Below are 20,939 nucleotides of genomic sequence, written 5' to 3'. Positions count from 1 at the left end.
AAACTGGATTTGGAGTTTTAAAGCACACGACGTGGATTTACCTCTGCAAAGTGAGCTCGACCTCACTCTTCAGTTGAAAGCGCCCTCTTCCTGGGAATGCCAGCCTGGGCTTTGTTCTATCAGCTTCCCCCACTGTACCCCCCATTGGCCTCCGAAGACCTCAGAGATCAGGAAACCAAAGAAAGAGCACCTATCCAGCCTCCTCCAATGGTACTCTGCTGACCCATGTCACCTGGGCACCGGGCAATAAATATCAGGGAAAGAGAAAGGCTAACCTCGTACTTGGGAGCCTCAGTCCATGAATCTAGCTGAAAAGAGAAAGACAGTCCTCTGAAGTTGAGGTGGAAGAGCTGCTCAGCGGAGTTGTACACTGTGGGAGTGGGGAGAAGAAATGGCATGGTTGAATGGCATCAGAAGTTGTGAACACAAACCAGCCTGGCAGGGAGTAATGGCTGGCAACACCTTCCTTGTGTCTCATTTCTGAACTGACCTACTAGACTGAAAACAAGAGGAAAGAGCTTTCCTTCACACCCAAGTACCAATCCCCAAATCCGACAGGAACATGGCTACAGATGACCAGAGGAATCAAATGGACTTGGCTTACCTCCAGGATGGGTCGCACCAAAAGACTGGTCAATCTGCTCAATGGTGGGAGCTATGGCTTGAGAATTGAAATGCACACCACTGAAAAACAGAGATACTTTTTAATACCAGGCTTTGCAAGATGGGCTCACAGATCATTAGAGATGGTGGCTGGAAGAGTTACGCTTAAAACACAGGCGAGTGAGTCTACTATTGTATCAAAATAAAAGTTTAACTATAGAACTTTTAAATAAGAGACAATAAATGAGGTCATAAATAGTCAATTCTCCTGAGGTTGATACAGAGAATTAGTCCTCTAGGACCTCCCAAGACATTTGTGGCCACCAGGCCAGTTCAGAAGGAAATCAATCTGGCCTCAGCCCCATGGCATTTGGACTTGGATAAAGAGTACTCAGAAATAGACATTGTTAATGTGTTTTCCCAGGATGCATACTAGTAGTTTGGCTTGAAAAGGAGCTTTCTTAAAAAGGGATGAATGTCTTAAAAGGGTACAGCCAAGCTAGGCAGCTTGTTTTCCTAACAAGCAGAAGAACCAGCACTCATGGATTGGGTGAACGGGTATGTGGATGGGGAGGAATGGATCCCAAGCAAAGGAAAAATACCTGGGAGGGGGGTGGGCTTGGGAGCAAAGAGAGGCGAATGATTTCAGATAATGAGCATGAAGATAAATCATTTACAATTTTAAGGAAAATGTTTAAGGTTAAGAATACTTTAAAAAAAATTAATTATCACTTATGGAAAACCTCTGCTTTTTAAAATATTTATTTTATTGAAGTATAGTTGATTTACAATGTTCTGTTAATTTCTGCTGTACAGCAAAGTGATTCAATTATATATACATTCTTTTTCATAGTCTTTCCATTATGGTTTATTACAGGATGCCGAAAATAGTTTCCCATGCTATACAGTAGGACCTTGTTGTCTATCTATTCTATATATAATAGCTTGCATCTGGAACCGCTGTTTTTAACGAGGCACTGTGCTATATGCTTTACCAGTATTATCTCATGTCATCTTCCTAACCCAGCAACCTGATTATTGGTTTCATTTCTCTGATGAGAAAACAAACTCAAAGAGGTTAAGTGACTTGCCCAATTTCACAGAGTAATAAAATGAAGAAGTCATAACCCAAACCCAGGGAAGCCTGACTCTAGAACCCTCACTCTTACCCACCACTGTCTCTTAAGAGGGCAGGTCTCAAGTGCAGACCCTGAGGTACAGAAGGCCCCAACAAGACTAAAAGACAATCAGAATCTGCAGGGGTCAGTGCTATTATGCATTTGCTTTATCCACTTCTCTGCTGGCAAACACTGCTTGAGTCAGCCCAGGAACTGATCCCTTACACACCCTCAGAGAAGGTAAGCCTGTTAAGGAAGCTTACTGAACGGAATATTCTAGATGCCAGCACAGCGCCTTACCATAATGGAGGTTCAAATATTTGTGCATCATACAGGCACAAATACATCCCATTTTCATTTTAAAAAGCAGATTTTGGCCCCCCAAATAGTAATCCTTTTGGCATTCTCTTTAGCATAGGCCTTGAAGTCAGATGTATCTGGTTTGTCCCACCTCTGTTGGTAATGAACACATAAAGAGGTGCCAAAAGAGGCCATGCAGGGAAGGGTAGCTATGACCCAGGGGACAGTCACAGACCTCTGAGCTGAGGTCCTGCTTTGTTGTGGGATTAAATAAGTTGTCACATATGTGAAGTGTTTTACACACAGTGTGTTCTTAATGAGGTTTCCTTCTCTTCCTCAGGAAACTGAGTAGACTTGGAGGCTGCACGAGGAAATCATGGCACCAGGCTGTAATCCCAGAACTGCTGCACATGGGAATCCTTTACTAACTTAATATGGGTAGTAGATAAAGCCCTTGTGTACCAAGCCTATGACACATACCGGGAGAAAACTTACCAATATTTTAACTTTACTTTAGTCAAGTCATATACTTCAATCACCTAAAAACAAAAAGCAAATGTTTAAGAGCTGTTAGTGCTCTGCAGTTGAAAAAGATTAATTAGAAAGACATTTATAGAGTAGTGAAGAAAAAAAAATTATCACTAGTTGAAATTCTCCTGAAGCACTGCACATTACGTTTTTTTTAATATATAAATTTATTTATTTTATTTATTTTATTTTTGACTGTGTTGGGTCTTCGTTGCTGCATGCGGGCTCTTCTCTGGTTGTGGCGCACAGGCTTCTCATTGTGGTGGCTTCTCTTGTTGGGAGCATGGGCTCTAGGCATGCGGGCTTCAGTTGTTGTGGCACATGGGCTCAGTAGTTGTGGCTTGCAGGCTCTAGAGCGCAGGCTCAGTAGTTGTGGTGCATGGGCTTAGTTGCTCTGTGGCATGTGGGATCTTCCCGCACCAGGGCTCGAACCCGTGTCTCCTGCATTGGCAGGCGGATTCTTTTGTTTTTGTTTTTTTTTAATTAAATTTATTTATTTGTTTTGTTTGTTTATGGCTGTGTTGGGTCTTTGCTGTTGCACACGGGCTTTCTCTAGTTGCAGCAAGCGGGGGCTACTCTTCGTTGCGGCACATGGGTTTCTCATTGCAGTGCTTCTCTTCTTGTGGAGCACGGGGTCTAGGTGCGCTGGCTTCAGTAGTTGTGGCTCATGGGCTCTAGAGTGCAGGTTCAGTAGTTGTGGCACACAGGCTTAGCTGCTCTGCGGCATGTGGGATCTTCCCGGACCAAGGCTCAAACCCGTGTCCCCTGCATTGGCAGGCGGATTCTTAACCACTGCCCCACCAGGGAAGCCCCTGTTCTTATTTTTAACTCTGGAAGAAAAACCCATACCACACACACAGCATAAACTCACCCTACCCCTCTTTCTAGTGGATTGTTCAACAGATGTCCATAGACGTTCTGCATCAGGTTTTTAGATATCATCTAGTGCTGGGTCACATAAAAGATTGTACATACCATGCTACAGGACAGTAAAACCCTTCACAGAAACAAATTCATGCAGTTTGTGAAGGCTGTAACCTGTATGGGGGATACTGAGCCCCCTTCCTTTTATTATATACTTTGCTGCATTATAAAAACCCAAATCAAGTCCCTTTCAAAAATAGCTTCAAAATACTGTGGTTTACAAAAACAAAAAAAGATGGAGGGAGAGGTCTATCCTACTAGAAAACAAGTCATATTACATTAGCTTAGGTCAAGTGCGACAATATTCAGCTATATCCCTAACGAAGAGCATCTGGTCAAACCTGGAGAACCTCAGGACCCTTGTGAAGTTTCAAAAGGTTCAGCCTCAGATGAAATGTCAAGAACTCAGGAATGAGACAAAGGAAAAGGTATCGAACTCTCAGCCACTAGCGATGCCAAGTAATGAGCGTTGTGAAGTCTTTTATGACAATGGCGTCAAGGGCTAGGCAGGCAGTAGCATAGCTGGCTGAGGCCTAGAGCACCATCTGGTATCCTACAGCTGGGAGGTTTGGCCCCCATTGAAGAAGCACAAGCAGAGCTGGTTCAACGTCTGTTTGCCCTGACAATCAGGGCTTCATCCTGGGAAGGGCTGTGGGACACTGGGTACAGGAGCATCTGGCATTGTCACAGGAACAGAGACATAACAGGCAGTTCATTCTTGGTCAGACTTGTCTCTAACTTTGTTTGAGAATCATAACTGAACCACAAATTGGGCACCTCTTCACTATAAGGTGCAGCTATTCTGATCCTACCTGCTGCTAAGAATCACTCCCTCTGCTGGGCTGTTGTAGCACTTCAATCTACCCTTTCCTACACTATTAGTATATGCTGCTCACTGGTACCGCTATTAGCATATGCTGTTCACTGGTACCACTGAGTTAAGCCCCTTGAGGTCTGGCTGATTAGTTTGCACAGAGGAGGTATACAACACATGTCAGGGAGCCAGCTGGGTGTGAAGATAGCTAAGGGCAATATGAAGCTCAAAAATATGAAAAGTGGTGCCAAGAGAGGTCACGCAAGGGCAGGGGAATAGCTGTGATTCATGACACTACCTTCAGAAAGCCTGGGCATGGCAGTGTATTATGCCACACTGGTATGCCATTTTACTGAGGTCGGGGTCCCATGCTGGCAGAGGCCTCAACCCTCAGCCAGAATCCCTGCTTGTATAGCAGAGGCAAGCACTCTGCCTCTTTGAGTGCTACTACTATGGCTGGCTAACGATCCCCCAAGGGCTGCCCATCGCTCACCCTGTGGGCCTCCAGAATATTCTTGCTGTGACACTATCATTCACCTGCCAACAGCCCACACCAACACTTATGGCGTGGCACCTGTGACACGAAGGACTCCAAGACAGTCAGCACTCTGGGTCCCTTGCCAGAATCAACAAGCAGATTTTGACCTATGGAGCTTGCTGGGCCATAGGGACAAGTAGCTGGGGAAATCTGAAGTCCATGGTTTTCCACCCTCTGGGCTGGAAAAGACCTTGATTTCCCTAGAAGAGAAGACATGGCAGCACCCAAGATAGGAAAGGAAAAGACATGTGGCTGTAAAGATTGTGACTTGTGAAGACTCATTCCATAATGCTCTCTCATAGATAGGAAGTGAGAGGATGGGGAAACTGCAGGACATAGCATCGGGGAGAAGCAGCTTCTGAAGCCCTTGGATGGAGGGGCAGGCAGATGGGTGAGGTCAGACTTGGTACCAACCAAGGCACCTGAGGGATTACTTCCTCAGTTTCCAGAGGCTCAGGCAGGGCCCCAGCCCCTCTTTCTTCATAGGGACCCCACAGAAGGCAGAGAGAAGGTTCTATTCTATCTCTTTTCCCATTCCTCACTTTTCTGCATAGTATGCTTACACTATTTTCTTCAGCTTTTATCACATCTATTTCCCATACTCATCAACAAACCTAAGCCATTTCTATTCCCAGTGGCCAGTTACTGCACTCTGGTAACATAGGGTTAAAAGCTTGGTGTCAGCTAGACCACTTATCCTGTCCCTCTGTTATTTCATTGGTAAGAAGTACCACTTACAGGCTTGTTAAGATTAAATGAGGAAATGCATGGGAAACACTCAGCCATGTGCCTAACGTGTACTAAGTGCTCACTAAATATATAATATTGTCCTCACCATGCTGTAACTCTATGGTAGGCTGCCTATCTATCGCCCACTGTTGTCTATTTAGGTTGCTTCTGGCTTTTCATTACTATGAAAAGCCCTGCTGTAAATATCTGGCATTACTACCCTCCCCATAATCTTTTTGGGTTATGTTTCCTAAAGTGGATTTACCAAGTTAAAAACAAATGACTCTTTGTAAAGGTGTTTCCAGATTAATTTCCCCTAATTTGTGAAGAAGCCACACTGAAGACCACCTTCTACCCTTTGCCAGTGTGGAACTTCTGGTCAGTAAAGACAGGATGACTGAGCCTACAAGAGGAGGCAAGGGTGTTGTGGGGATAAGAATGTTCACATCAAACTTTCCTTTTGGAAAACCATCATAAATGAGGAATTCTTATTCCATGTACAGATCATTTTTCCATGTTGCCTTCCAAGCCTTTTGGAAAGACAACTCTATATATAACCTAACCAGGATGATGGCTCTGGCATGCCACTGCCCTGAGCCACATTCAACCTTATGACTCTGAGGCATGAGTCTGATGTCACATGACTAACCTTTCATGTCCAGGCATTTGTAAATAGTGTATTAAAAACATCGTGGACTGAAACAGGTGTTAGTAAACTGCACTTGACTGCCAATTAAGACAACCCTACATACCAGCAAGCTGTTTGTTTACATTTCCTTTTTTTTTTTGCAGTATGCGGGCCTTTCACTGCTGCGGCCTCTCCCGCTGCGGAGCACAGGCTCCAGATGCACAGGCCCAGCGGCCATGGCTCACGGGCTCAGCTGCTCCACGGCACGTGGGATCCTCCAGAACTGGGGCACGAACCCGCGCCCCCTACATTGGCAGGCGGACCCCCAACCACCGTGCCACCAGGGAAGCCCTACATTTCTTTTTAAAGGGGCTCAAGAATCAACTCAGTGCTGGTGGTGTTAAGGTCCAAGCTTCAGCATTTTAGGAAGAACAGTTTCCATTTTTCATATTCCCAGTCTTATTGTTTGACCCAAGAATGAAGCAAAACAACAAGATATAAAAACCTTACTAGGGCTTCCCTGGTGGCGCAGTGGTTGAGAGTCTGCCTGCCAATGCAGGGGACACGGGTTCATGCCCCAGTTCGGGAAGATCCCACATGCCGCGGAGCAACTAAGCCCGTGCGCCACAACTACTGAGCCTGCGCTCTAGAGCCCACGAGCCACAACTACTGAGCCCACGTGCCTAGAGCCTGTGCTCTGCAACAAGAGAAGCCACCGCAATGAGAAGCCTACGCACTGCAAGGAAGAAGAGTCCCCACTCACCGCAACTAGAGAAAGCCCGCGCGCAGCAATGAAGACCCAACGCAGCCAAAAATAAATAAATAAAATAAATGCCAAATACTTAGCTCCTCTCATTTTCCTATTCAACATAAAAGCCCCCTCCCCACAGCCCAAATCTTCAACACTCTTTCCCCTTCACCTCTGCAGCCTGGGGCTGGAGTCCTTCCCAGCCTCTTTCCAACCATCCCAATCCACCCCCAGCTTCTCTCTTTTTAGGGGAACAGGCACAGCTTCAGTCCCCTATATTGTGGTTGTCTCTAAAACACAAAAGTCTACTCCCACTTATGAGTTTCAGAAACATCCCACAACGTCACACGTTAATCAGCCTGACGTGAAACTTTACTCGTCATTTATAGTTACCTTAAGTCTCTGATTGAAAGCATCAAACAGTAGTTTGATCCCGTCCTGAGTCAGGTTAAGGATGAGGTCATGGCTTAGAGGAGACTACAAAAAACCAAAATAATAAATAAATACACACTCTGAACATGTAGTATTCTCACCAGCACCCACTGAAACCTTATAACATAAATGCAGTGTACAGGGAATATCTAAGTGTAGACAGCTGACAGGTTTGGAAGCCAGAAACTGGTTTGTGAACGCAGTGTCCTCTACTTCCAGCCTTTGAGTTATTACCTGGGGGAAAAGGCCAAAATTATGTGAGTATACAGGCCATTTTCTTTCAAGGGTCCCAGGTCCACATTGTAGCATGGGTTTACTGCTGTCAAACCTACAGAGTAGTTGATGAGGAATAAAAGCCTTGTAAAAGGCCTCGCCAGGATCCAAACTCAGCAAGTAATGGTGAATGCACGTTAGCTGAACCTATGTCCGTTCACTCCCAGGCTGTCTGTACCACCCACAGGAAAACACATTTTATTCTTTGACTGTTTTATGCCAGATTCCAGGACAAAGAAGTACCTTGTGATCTGATTATGCATGAGATGACACTTTTACTCCTCCCTCCCTCCCCGCACCATCCCGTATCAGAAAGTGAAAAGCCCAAGTCTAATACCTAAGGAGTCATATTTCTACATTTGCCCCTTCTGAGTCCTGAGGGGAGGGGAGCAGCAGCAAAGCAGTGGACAGAGCTGGCCTTCTGTCTTGGTGAGCTGGTGACCTTAAGTGACTCTCTAAACTTCTCTGAGCTCTAGTTTCTTCATGGGAATACCATCATCCCTTCCCCTCCAGGGTTGTTATGAGGACATAGATAGTAGATCAGAAAGCACCAAGCTCAGCACTCAGCATACAGTACTCTTTCCTAGAGTCTGTCCCACCTGCCTGCTTCTGTGCCAATGCAATCAATTCAAAGTCTGAAGACTCTCCATATGCCTGAACCAGGCTGCCCAGAAGTAGAAGAAAAACACCACCATCCAAACCCCTGCCCCTTCTTGAAACTGGCACACAGCTGTCAAAAGGGTTTAGACAAGTTTCTTTATAGAGCTTCTCAAGGTAGGCCCAGTAAATGAAAGTATGCCTGTGAGAGACAGAGATATGGGCTGGAAGGCCAGGTGCCACTGCTGGTGTGGGCCTTACTGGAAAAATTCTCTAGAAGGAGCTTTCTGAGATTAGCTCAGATTGTCTGCTCCCCTCCACCCCACTGAGCTTCACAAGACAGCAGGCCCAGGTGGCACCATTATGCCTGGCAAACACTAGAAGAAAGAATGTTGTAATTTTCCAGTAGCTCTGTATGAATGTCTAAACCATTAGGTGTCAAGCACGATAATGGAATAATGAACCCTGACCTTAGGTCACTTACTCTCAACCCAGAATACACAGTTCTATTTCTGAGAGGGCTAGTCCATGGTGGTAAGCAGGATGAAGCAAGATTTTAGCATCTTTCAAGATCCTTGCTTGGAGTATCTGAATTTTCTTACACGCTCCCAACATCTGATCATTTTTTTCCCTGCCATTGTTACAATTCAGGACATAACTAAGCAATTTTCAAAAGCAAGCAATTTTCAAAAGCAAGCAAATCATCCTCACAATTAATGTTTTATTAGTACTTTATATCTACAGAACCAAAATGCATATGTACTATGTGGTGTTTAAGCAGGTACTTTCCAGTTCAGTAAAGCTGTCTCTGCTAGTTGTTAACATCTCTTCCCTGTAAGAAAGATGGGACCTACTTGATATGCACATTTAATTTCCAAGGTGTGATTTGCTAGAGACAAGATATTTCTGAAATGTTTAATGGGGCCAAATGATTTTCTGCACATGATGGGAAGCAAAGACACAAATGGGAAAGGAAGGGAAGGACGGCAGAAGAGGACAGGATCCACATTTAAGAAGCACCATATGAGAGACTATTTCCTCTTGATCCTCATCAAAAGATTATTCTATTATAAGGAAACCACATCCACTTTACAGAAGGAGAACCAGTCGGGTTATTAACTTGCTACAGTCGGACAACCAAGAAATGGGGAAAAGCATAGATCTGAACCAAGGTCTGGATTTAAAAACCTATGATTCCGGGGGCTTCCCTGGTGGCGCAGTGGTTGGGAATCCACCTGCCAATACAGGAGACACAGTTTTGAGCCCTGGCCCGGGAAGATCCCACATGCCGCGGAACAATTAAGCCCGTGAGCCACAACTAGTGAGCCTGTGTGCCACAACTACTGAAGCCCGTGCACCTAGAGCCTGTGCTCCGCAACAAGAGAAGCCACCGCAATGAAGAGTAGTCCCTGCTCGCTGCAACTAGAGAAAAGCCCCGCATGCAGCAACAAAGACCCAATGCAGCCAAAAGTAAATAAATAAATAGAACAAACAAAAAAACCCCCAAAACCCTATGATTCCAGCTGCTTAGAAGACACTGGGGGAAATTAGCTTAATTAATGTTAAAAGTTAAAACTACTATTTGTACCCAAAGACTGGAATGACAGACAACAAGGTAGTGATATATGAAATATACTTCATTTAAAATAATTGGTTAAGAAAGTTTAAAGCCTACTTTCTAATGTATCTAATCTTGGGTGCTTAAATCTGATTTAACTAAATGTACTGGTGGCTATAAGTTCAAGAAGTAAGCCCATTATCCCTGTTTTGATGGCTGCTACCTGTCCTGAGTAAGTCCCTCATGGTCTAACACTGAAAGTCAAATAAGGTTAGGGATGATCTGAGTGCAAAAAAGAGGAAGTCACCATTCTTCATTTAATAAATGAGAAACCATTTTGGCATTGTGGCTCCACGAACCTCTGCCCAAGTTCTGTGTTTTGTGGTAGGCACAAGAATATCCAAGCACTTGCTTGGAGATTAAGCATTCCCTGTCTCAGAAGGACCCCTCACATGGGCCTCACTAGGCTGGCAGAGGGGTACAGTACTATGAAATATAATGTTTGGGTATAGGTAACAGGCTCAACTCTGACACTAAGCCAAACTGGGAAGCCTCACAGAAATCTCACCCACCTCTAATCCACAACATTCTTCATGTCAAAAATAAGCTGTCAGTTGCTTTAGGATCAGAAACTAATTGAAACAAATGGAAATAAAATCATCATTTTGGTACTTAAAGGGTCTCAGAAAAGGCACTGAGAACATCTTATAGCCTGTGTAGGATCAAAACTATTCCCTGAGGTTTATGACACACAGGGCACCACAAAGGTTGCTCCATAGTGTCTGTGTCCAGAAGAACTACGGATTCCAGTGAGTTCAACAGAAGGGAGACTGCATTTTTAGAGATAAGAAGAATCTTATTTCTAAAGGTCTATAAAAATGTTTCTAACTTTACTTATAAAACCTAATAAAAGAAATCCTGATGTTCAAAAAGTTCTACTCCAGTGCCAACCTAAAATATAGTATACTCTTTCTGGAAACTGAAAAGGTCCTTGTAGGTACATATAACATTATACTATAGGGGTTAATTCTGGGCACAACATTAATAGAGACTACCATAAATCAGACCAAAAAAAAAAAAAAAGTAAAACATGTCCATTAACTTGGAGCCAATGTTTTGTAATTTCCGTATATCAGATCATTCTCAGTAAAGGGGTGAGCTATACCTGCTTTTTTTCAAGTCTGGGATGCTGTGCTAGCTAGAAATCTGTACTGCAACAATCCTGAACACAAACCAAAGCAATCAACAAAGCAGAAAAGACTAAACATGAAAGTGGAAGGCAAGCACCCTAGAAGACCAGACAATCCCTGAGGTGACCTCCCACTGAAAAAGCCCCTTTTAAGAGCCAGTAGGTAAGTCAAACATAATAAAAAAACCAAGTTTGGTTATTACGGCTTGTCTAAGCTTGGCAGCACTAGATTATCAAAACCACAAGTTTCAGAATCAAAGAAAATGTACTTGGTAACTGACTAGTGTTGAAGACTCTCCCATTCAAATGCATTGACCTAGGAATTCCTGCCAGTCAGTATCTCCCAGAGCATCAGCTTCCAGAAATGATTCACTGAGTAGGGATGCTATTTCAGTAAACAAATCAGCCACCACTCACCTGTTCACTGTAGAGAACCTGGACATTTTTTATGATGCGACAGTGCTTCTGAAGAATGGCTACTGCCTGAGCCAGAGGCATTCCTGAAATAAAGCAAGGACACCTGTGTGGTTACTTGGGCTATCCATTTACTGGCATCTATCACTGTACTAGGCATTAGTCCCTGTAGTAAAGCCTGGGGTGGGAGCAGACGCCACTAAGGTCTATGGACATATTGAGTAAATAAACGTTCAATAAGCAGTAAGAGCTAGAGAATAAAGTTAATGGCAAGCACTAAGGGAATAAGTGGATTGTATAAGGGGAGGGAGTAAATATAAAAGACTTCCTGGAAATGGGGACTTCCATGTTGATCCCAAGCAGGCAAAGGGCTTAGAGAAAGCAAGTCAGCTGGAACCAAAGAATAGAGTAAGAAATGCATTGACTGCATGACTCTGGAGGCCAAGGTTCTGATTCTCACTCTGCCATGATTACATATAACCTAGGCAGGTCCTTCCTCTCTTCCTTTCTGATATCTGTCTCCTCTTTTAGTCTGCAGGAGCATATGATTTGTAAGGGCTCATTTAAAAAGTGAAAAAAATATCACACAATTACCAGAATCAACTTATTTTATGAAGGATTTCAATGGATTCTCACTTATCAACCCACAAACATCCTCTAAATCTTAACACTTGATTTTTTAACTTGTGGGCCATTTTAAACAAATTTACATATGCCCCCAGTTTAAGAAATCCAGATCCCAATGACATCTCAAAGATTCCAGGGACTCATGGGGAACAGCAAAAAGTATGTTCTCACAGAGTGCATTATATTTCAAACAAGAAGAAACTCAGAGACAATCCAAAAACAAAGCTTCATGAGTGCAAGGACAGTGTCTGTGTTATTCACCACTCTCTGGATCCCCAGCACTGGGGACCCATACAGTGGCTGTTGAATAAACATTTATTTAGTGGGACTGAAGGATTATGGGCTCGGTAATAAGAGAAAGGAAGAAGGACCACCATATGACCTTGGGGCAGCACAGTGGCTCACATTCAAGATCAGTTTACCTCTGATTCCAGGAGAGATGTGCAGAAAAGAGCTCACACACAAAGAATTAGAAAGTTAAAAAATGTGTGACCCATCTACATTTAAACAATGATCTAATCCTGCCTTCATTCAATGGTCCATTCTACTGTTTGAAGAAAGTTGGAGGGAACCACACCTTAAGGTACTTCCCAGCCTTCTATAGCATAGAGCCTGGCACACAGTAGAGACTTAAATGTTTGTTGAGAATATGAACAAGTTGATGCACCATTCAGCTTTGCCATTCCTGAAATGGAGAAGCATCTATGCTGTCTCTCCCATAGGGAATGGGCAAACATCCATGTAGGCAAGACAGATAACCTCAGGTGCTGAGAAAGAGAAGGCCACATGGCACAAACCAGTTTCTTGAGGGACGGTTCTTTTGCACCTAACCACATCAAATTCCTGGCCTTGGAATCTTTGGGTCCTGAGGCTTCCAGGGAGTAACCCACCTGGAGCAGACAAAGCAGCCACCAACGACCAGTTGTCACACAGCTGCTGGTAAAGGAAGGCTACAAAAGGTCTCTAAAGGGAACCAACCATGTATATGGCAAAGAAACCCGAGCACCATTCTAGCTCTAAGAGTTACCTAACCCCCCAAAGGGTGTGGAGTATATGGTCAGTCTACACATCCTACACCTTACTCATTATTTGCCTGCTTATAACCCTCCAGTGGTTTCACAATCCAGGGGGATAAAACCCAAACAACATGCCATCACCTAACAGCCCTGAATATTCTGGACCTTGGCCACCTCCTCTACTCTTTCCACTGCTCACCAAGCCTCCCTTTGTTCCTAGCACACATCAAGCTCTTGGCCACTTTAGGCTTTTGCACTAATTCAACTCTGCTGAAATGTTCTTCCCATAGCTGGTTCTTCTCACTCTTCAGGTCTTGGCTCACACTTCACTTCCCTGACTGCCTTATCTAATGAAGCCTCCCATTCCATTTATTTATCTGTAAGAGTCTTCCCTACATGCCTCCTTGAGGACAGAGACAATGTCTGTCTTACGGCTGTATCCTCAGCACTCAATCACCATGCCCACCACACAACAGTAAGTGGTTCTATGTACCTGTCGAGCTCTGAATGAGTGAAATAAAGCAATTAGGTACAATAAACAGATCCTGTAGGCCCTTAGGACCACCCTCTCCCTCTGAGAATTCTCATCCTGTCTCCATCAATACCACTCTTTCCTGCTGTTCCTCCAACTTTCCCAAGTCTCTATGATGGGCAGTATTTCCTTCTGCCCATCCCTCACTCACCCAACCACCTAGTTTCTGACTTACATCTCAATCTGTTTTCTGTATATATCAAAAGGCAAATAGGGACTTCCCTGGTGGTCCAGTGGTTAAGATTCCACACTCCCAATGCAGGGGGCCCAGGTTTGATCCCTGGCCAGGGAACTAGATGCCGCAAGCCGCAACTAAAGATCCCACGTGGCACAACTAAGACCTGGTGCAGCCAAATAAATAAATAAATATTTTAAATAAATAAATAAACCTTTAAAAAAAGGCAAATGAAGAGTTGACAGATTAAAAGTGACTTTTTAATCTTCTCTTCAATCTGGCCTCTCCTTTGTATTCCGGATCTCATCTCTAACACAGTCACTCAAGCCAGAAACCTCTAGATTCCTCTTCCTTACCCATATCTCCAAATCTAGTCACCAAACTTTCTTCCTAAACCCATGCCCACAACACTTTACTAATAGACATCCTTTTTTCCACTGAACAGAGACTCTTTGATAGTGTCCCAGGCAGCTAACTACAAATAGGGAATCTGGGGATCTGATCTTCTTCCACTAGTACATCATGCTCTAATTAAAATACCAAGTTGCTTGCAGCTCCCCACACCATCTATCTTTCCCACTTTTTTTTTTTTTTAAAACCTGACTGGAAGATTTATGTCTATGGAAGTGTAGTTGAAAAATCTGGCAGTAGACTTCTGATAGGGCCTTCCTGGTGCTCACTGGCTCCAGGAATGGTATTGGTTCCTACAGATTAATAGGAAGCCTTCTCTGAACTCCCAGGTCAGGTCAAGTCTCTTCTCCCCTTCCACAGCACCCTATACAACCTCTACCTCATTATAATAAAATGAACTATTTCTGTACGCCTTCCCTCCCACTAGACTAAGCTCTTCAGGGCTTATGACCACTTCTTACTCAATTTTCAATGATTATAAGCAGAGTCCACAGAATGACCCTTCAATAGAGTAAGCCCCTAGTCTCTCTGGAACAAGGTAATCTCAGAGAAGACCATTCTCCAGTGACCCTTTAAATCTACCTTGCTTGGGCATTTTCAAGATTAATTTTTAAAAATTTTTTTTATTGGAGTATAGGTGATATAAAATGTTGTGTTAGTTTCTGCTGTACAGCAAAGTGAATCAGTTATACATATACATATGTCCACTCTTTTTTAGATTCTTTTCCCATATAGGTCATTACAGAGTACTGAGAAGAGTTCCCTGTTCCCTGTGCTATACAGTAGGTCCTTGTTAGTTATCAATTTTTTTCAAGATTAATTTAAAAACGAATTTAGAGATATGTCTCCATACCAATACATCCTGCAAGTCTCACTGAAAACATTTCAAGTTTGCACTGCCTTTACTCCACCATTGGTCAACCCATGGGTGGCACTCTCAGAGATTCCTCTCTGCCTAGGCTTTCCTGTCTCTGTGTTGTTGGCATTTCCCTAATCTCCCAAGAGTACACAAAGGCCAGGAAAGCAGCCAAAAAGCTGGATGCAGCTCCTCACCGTGCCAGGCGGATGATGGCAAGGGCTAGATATATCTGCATTTGCACAGATTCCAAAAAGAAACCTGGAGACAAAGCTGAGCCCATACTCAGGACAGAGCAGTGAGAAGCAGAAAATCCCTGTTAGGCTTCTTTTTCTCCTCTCTGCCTTTCCGAGCCTGTTCTTCATCTGGCAAATGGAGGTCACCTTACAGGGTTGTGGTGACTTTAGTCTAGCCTAAGAATGTAATTCTAAAGCACAGATCCACTTACTAGACCTATCCCTACCTATCAGCCTCAAGTGCAGTTTAAATGTGTTGAGGGCTGGGAAGAAGATTGAGAAAGAGGGAAAAATTACTTTTTTATAAAAAGCTTGGGGAAGTTAAATGACCACCATCTCTCAGGCAGACACAATTCAAAAATACGAATTTTTTTTTGGTCATGCTGAGCGGCTTGTGGGATCTTAGTTCCCCGAGGAACTAAGCTCTCACTCAAAGTTCAATTCTGGGCCCAATGTATGGTCTTTTCTGGGCCCAATGTATGGTCAATTCTGGGCCCAAAAATGCTCTTTTCACTGTTTGTGGTTGCTACTTAGACAGCCTAAAAGAACTACCCAAATCCTTAATTCCTAGAAACTGGCAAAGTTAGGAGTAGGGGTTAAGGTATCAAAGCAACAGTTGACAGAAGAAGCCTTACTCTCTCACCCAATTTTTTGGAAATCTCAAATGATATCCTAATCACTACTTTTGACCCAGAGACTGCACTACAGAGATCCACAACCTGGTCACACCATCAAGCACAGTTTGAAGCTACAGTTACAGTTTTCACTCCACCCTGTGAAGTCTTGGTATGAGCATAAGCTGTGGTTAGGGGAGGTTCTTTCCTAACTAGAAGCCAAACAGCATCAGCATGACAAATGGGCCTGGCGGCAAAGATATTATTATTAGCCTCTCAATCAAGTTCTTGGTGCTTCACAAGAAGCTGCAGTGTTGCGAGAAGGTGACTGAAAATTCTCAATAAAACTGGCTCCTACAACCCAGAGGAGGATTGTTGTTCAGTTCACGGAGACACTGAGCACCAGCAGAGTCCTACCAGCAAATCTGTTCTGCAGTTTCTCAACTACCCTATCTCCATAGACATGAGTCTTCCAGATTCAAGGATAAGCTATAGCCCAATGGAGCAGCTGCCTCAGTCCAGTAGCCCAAATTAGTGTGACAAAAGTTCAGCCCTGCACAAACAAACAGCACAGACACCCACTCCCCACCCCCTCCTTCCTAGTGCTGGAACATAAAAGTAAACACCCTCTGGGGTTACCGAATGCAAATGATTGTACACATAAAGGTAGTGACGTTGAGGAAAGGGAAAAAATGGGCCAAAACTCACAAAATGGCCAACCTGCATTTTCTACAAGCTAAATGTTACTTTCCCCGAACTCCTATTTCATTCAACCTTTAACTCTCTCGGCTAAGGTCTGGGTTTAGATTACACCACACATCAACCACATAAAAACGAGAAGGAAGCTAGTCAGAATTTCCTTTAACACACACAAACTCTCCTTAACTCCCTTGACCAGATCCCCGACATCTGACGATGAGAACAGTGCCTGGGTTTCTCCTAGAGGCTACCCACAGCCCAGAAAAGCAAAGGGAGACAGACCACTGTGGCGGTGTTTAAGGGTGTCAGTCACTTCTTAGTTATTTGGTCTGTAAAATGGGGATAGAAATAACAAGAGTAGCAACCCCGGCGGCATACTTGAGATAATTATGCAGAGGAGAATGGGGCCTGGCCCTGAGTCAATGTTTGGGGCGTGTCAGCCATTGTTATTGTTATTATTACTGAAGCACTGCCCCAGGAGGGGCCCCGCTGAGGCCTGATGCAAGGGCGTCAGGGCCTGGCAGAGCGGTACGCTGCCGGGTCGGGGCGGTCGGAGCGGGCATCTAGTGGCTGGAGCTCCAAAGAGCCGAGGAGCCGCGGGCGCAGGGGAGTAAGGAGCAGAGCCCAGAGGTGGGAAGGGCCAGAAAGGAAGGAAGGAAGGATCAGCGAGTAGGGTCGTGAGGGAGGACCCCATACTCACCCAGAGCGAATTCCCATTGCTCATTTCCCAGAGAGCGCTCGGGCACTACCTCCAGATCCAGCATTGGTTCGGCTCGCCGGGGCGGCCTCTCTGCGGCAGTGCGGACGGGACCGGAGCTGAAGAAACAAAGCAGCAGGTGACCCACCGCCCCCGCCGACCCGCGGCAGCCCTGTTCTCCACCTCTACCCGGTCGCCAACGCTACCGGCCCAACACCACACCTCACCTGACCTCACCTCACCTCACCGGCAACAGCCTTCAGCAGCGGCGGCAGCAGGAGCGTCTGCGGCAAAAGTGGCGTGCGGGGCCGTAAAGTGTGGCAGAGGCGGGGCGAAGGCGGGATTTCAATCGCGGGGGCGGAGCTAAGGCGGAGTCACTCAGGCGCAAACTCCGGATAGGCTGCTGCGACAGTCCGGGCGAAGGCAGAGAGAGGCCTCAGAGTACCATCCGGAAGTGCTGGCGCTCTTGGAACGAGGAGCACCGTCTTCTGTGAACCTCTACATCTGCACACCACACCGCACACGTTTCACACAAGGTTGTCTGAACCACGCAATACATGCATGTGACATGGCTGTACAGCACCTGTCTGCCGTCTCTGCATGTACGGCCCACTCACAGTCACTGGGCGCAAAAGGCGAGTTCCGAGGGCGCACCACCTGAGGTCCAGCGGGGAGGGAGGACACGGAGTCTCAAAGCCCAAGACGCGCCAGCGCCCTGGCACTCTCGGTTGGTGCCGAGACTGACAGCGGCCGCAGCTGCCTCTAGTTGTTCAGGAATGATTCCTTCTCGCTGCGGCCCCTGGGGCTCGGGTCGAACTCAAAGCAAACGAGGAGTGGGCTCGAGCATGTGTGTAGGGGCGGGGCGGGGGGCAGTTGAGGGAGAGGACTAGGGTAGAGGGGAGGAGCTAAGCCCGATCTCCTGGTTGAGTACCTTCAGCTGTGCGCAGCCCCCAGGGCAGCAGCTCGGACTCCGCCAGAGACGGCTTTACCGCCAACGCTGTGTGGTTTTGACCAAACCGCTGGTACTCTTTGTGCCTCAGTTGCCTCGTTTACAAGTCGGGAGTAGGGGGTCTTTTAGCCTGTTCATCCTGAGCTATTGGCCCGTGCCCTGGGACACTCTAAAACTGAAAGACAACCAGGCTTCTTCTGGAGCTGACCCTTGGTGAATGCAGCCTCTGGATTCTCACAACCACCCTGAGATGCAAGATTGGTTATAATCTCACTTTACAGGCAGGAAAAAAAATGAGGCCCAGATTGGCTAAAGGCCTTGTGGACCTAGGCGGTAGAACTCAAATTCTTTGCATTACATTGCCCCGGGAGAAAGGTTTTCAGCAGGGGAGAGAGTGACATGCTAAATTCTTAAACTGGCTTGATAGGAGTGTAACATGGAAGGCTCTATCAAAACTTGGCCACTGCTACTGGCAGTGGTTAAGAATCCGCCTGCCAATGCAGGGGACACGGGTTTGATCCCTGGTCCAGGAAGATCCCACATGCCGCAGAGCAACTAAGCCCGTGCGCCACAACTACTGAGCCTGTGCTCTAGAGCTCGTGAGCCACAACTACTGAGCCCACGAGCCACAACTACTGAAGCCCTCGCACCTAGAGCTGGTGCTCCATGACAAGAAGCCACTGCAATGAGAAGTCCGCGCACCGCAATGAAGAGTAGCCCCGCTCGCCGCAACTAGAGAAAGCCAGCGCACAGCAAAGAAGACCCAGCGCAGCCAAAAATAAATAAATAAATAAATTTAAAAAACAAACAGACAAACATGGAGGGACTTCCCTGGTGGTCCAGTGGGTAAGACTTTGTGCTCCTGATGGAGGGGGCCCAGGTTCGATCCCTGGTTGGGGAACTAGATCCCACATGCATGTGGCAACTAAGAAGTCTGCATGCCACAACTAAGAGCCCGTATGCCACAACTAAGACCCAGTGCAGCCAAAATAAATAAATAAATATTGAAAGACAAATACGGAGAAGGATGTCCATTTGCAGAATCCTATGCCAAAATAATAAAACTAAGTCACTGAGATGTCCACCAGTAGGAAAGTGGCTAACTAAACTCTGATATATATGTATAATAGGATCCATTTTTTAAAATGAAGTATATCTCTATGTGCTGATGTGGAAGGAGCTCCAAGAGAAAAAAGCCAGGTGCAAAATTGTATAGTATGACCCATTTTTTTCCTGTAAAATCAGAAATAAAAGAAACATTGGCCTTAGGGCTTCCCTGGCAGTCCAGTGGTTAAGACTCCTCCATGCTTCCATTGCAGGGGGCACGGGTTCCATCCCTGGTCGGGGAACTAAGATTCTGTATGCTGTGCGCATGGTGCGGCCAAAAAAATAAATAAATAAAATAGAACATTGGCCATACCGTAAAAGGGAGAACATTTCTTGAAAGATAAACAAAAAATTATCAATAATACCGAATACAGGGAAAGAGGCAGGGGCCAGTGATCAGGGGGACATTTACCTCTTACAATGCATGGCAAGCGTTAAAGATGTGTTGTTGGGCAGCTGGCCTGGAGAAAAACATAAGGTTGGTGGGGAGTAATCTTAGTCAATTTGGAATGTCTGAATTTAACTCAAATCCAACTAGACTAGGAATGGTTCTTCTATTTAAAAAACACTTGGAGGGACTTATTTCTGGTGGACAATGAAGGGTATAAGAGAGGAAGGAGAAAGAGAAAGCCACACACTATGGATAACAACGTGATGATGGAATAAAATCCATATTTTATGGCAAGACAAGAAAAATTTAAACATAAAATTTGGGCCTCCTCCCTCCCCTTTAGTGTGTGTTATGCACCTGCATTAACCAGACCTCCTTAGGAGATAACATTCCTTCTTAATCTCATCAAGGGTCACAACTCCTTGAGATAACCTTTCTTCTTAATCTTGTAAGGGGCCATGATGACCCATGACCCACTACTCACCTGGTATGCATGATCTGGATTGTGTAAACTGTCAATAGTATGTCATTTAATGTATAGCCCACTGTCTCAAAAACTTATATAACTGTGCTTTGACCTCTAACGGGTGGAAGAGTTCTCAGGGCTTTCTGAGAGGCAGTTCCCACGTTATAATCCTCAATTTGGCTTGAATAATATTTTCTATTTCTTTCTTGAATCGACTGATTAATTTTTTCATCAACAGTGAAAAGGAGTTTTAGTTTGGAAAACCCAAGAAAGAGGAAGAACAAGGTTGGGGATGCCCCTAAGAATCTCCTTACTGGGATAATAGGTTTCTGTGCACAATGTCAGTCAACAACAAATGGTTATATTAGCTCATTGTGCTGTCCCAAGCCATTGACATAAGTGTGATCCACCCAGGTTTTTGTCAGGGGTAGGAGTGACAGCTTTGGGATGGTAGTCTGGGAGGAGGCCCGAGTCCAGAGCCTGATACACAGAGCAGAAGCAGGAGGTGTCTCAGGGGAGTAGGACCACTTGGGAGAATGTCAGCAACTGCTGTTCCCCCAAACTGAGGGTGCGGATGTTCAGAAATATTGAACTGGATGTTGGTGAACTGCTAAGACCTCAGGGGAGCACAGGTAGTCATCGAGGTGGTCCAAGTCAGATATGCAGGGACAGCCTCAGGTCAGAGTATAGTGAGTGATTAAGTACATGGACTGGGAATTTGAATCCCAGTTCTGTCCTTTAAGAGTTTTATGCCTTGGGCAAGTTACTTA

The 20,939-nt window shown here is 45.2% G+C and overlaps 1 protein-coding gene across 3 annotated transcripts in view; it reads right to left on the bottom strand.

The window, feature by feature from the left end:
* PHAF1 (phagophore assembly factor 1) overlaps positions 1 to 17,558 on the bottom strand; it is a 28,839-nt gene extending 11,281 nt beyond the window's left edge. The window contains exons 1-7 of one of the 3 annotated variants that reach the window (XM_082677966.1): positions 17,494 to 17,558; positions 17,260 to 17,375; positions 11,397 to 11,479; positions 7,324 to 7,407; positions 2,517 to 2,560; positions 605 to 684; positions 276 to 370 (exon numbers count right to left, since the gene is read on the bottom strand). In XM_082677966.1, coding sequence (XP_082534092.1) covers positions 276 to 370; positions 605 to 684; positions 2,517 to 2,560; positions 7,324 to 7,407; positions 11,397 to 11,479; positions 17,260 to 17,323 — 450 coding nt within the window. In that variant the 5' untranslated portion in view covers positions 17,324 to 17,375; positions 17,494 to 17,558. Of the gene's footprint in view, positions 1 to 275; positions 371 to 604; positions 685 to 2,516; positions 2,561 to 7,323; positions 7,408 to 11,396; positions 11,480 to 17,259; positions 17,376 to 17,483 lie in introns of all 3 variants that reach the window. The other 2 variants (XM_082677965.1, XM_082677967.1) reach the window with 2 other exon arrangements.
* Positions 17,559 to 20,939: the final 3,381 nt, after the last annotated feature.

Source organism: Grampus griseus (genome assembly GCF_964374135.1).
Source record: "Grampus griseus genome assembly, chromosome: 19".
Lineage (NCBI taxonomy): Eukaryota > Metazoa > Chordata > Mammalia > Artiodactyla > Delphinidae > Grampus > Grampus griseus.
Note: the sequence above shows the minus strand (reverse complement) of the source record. Positions and strands in the feature narration are given on the sequence as shown.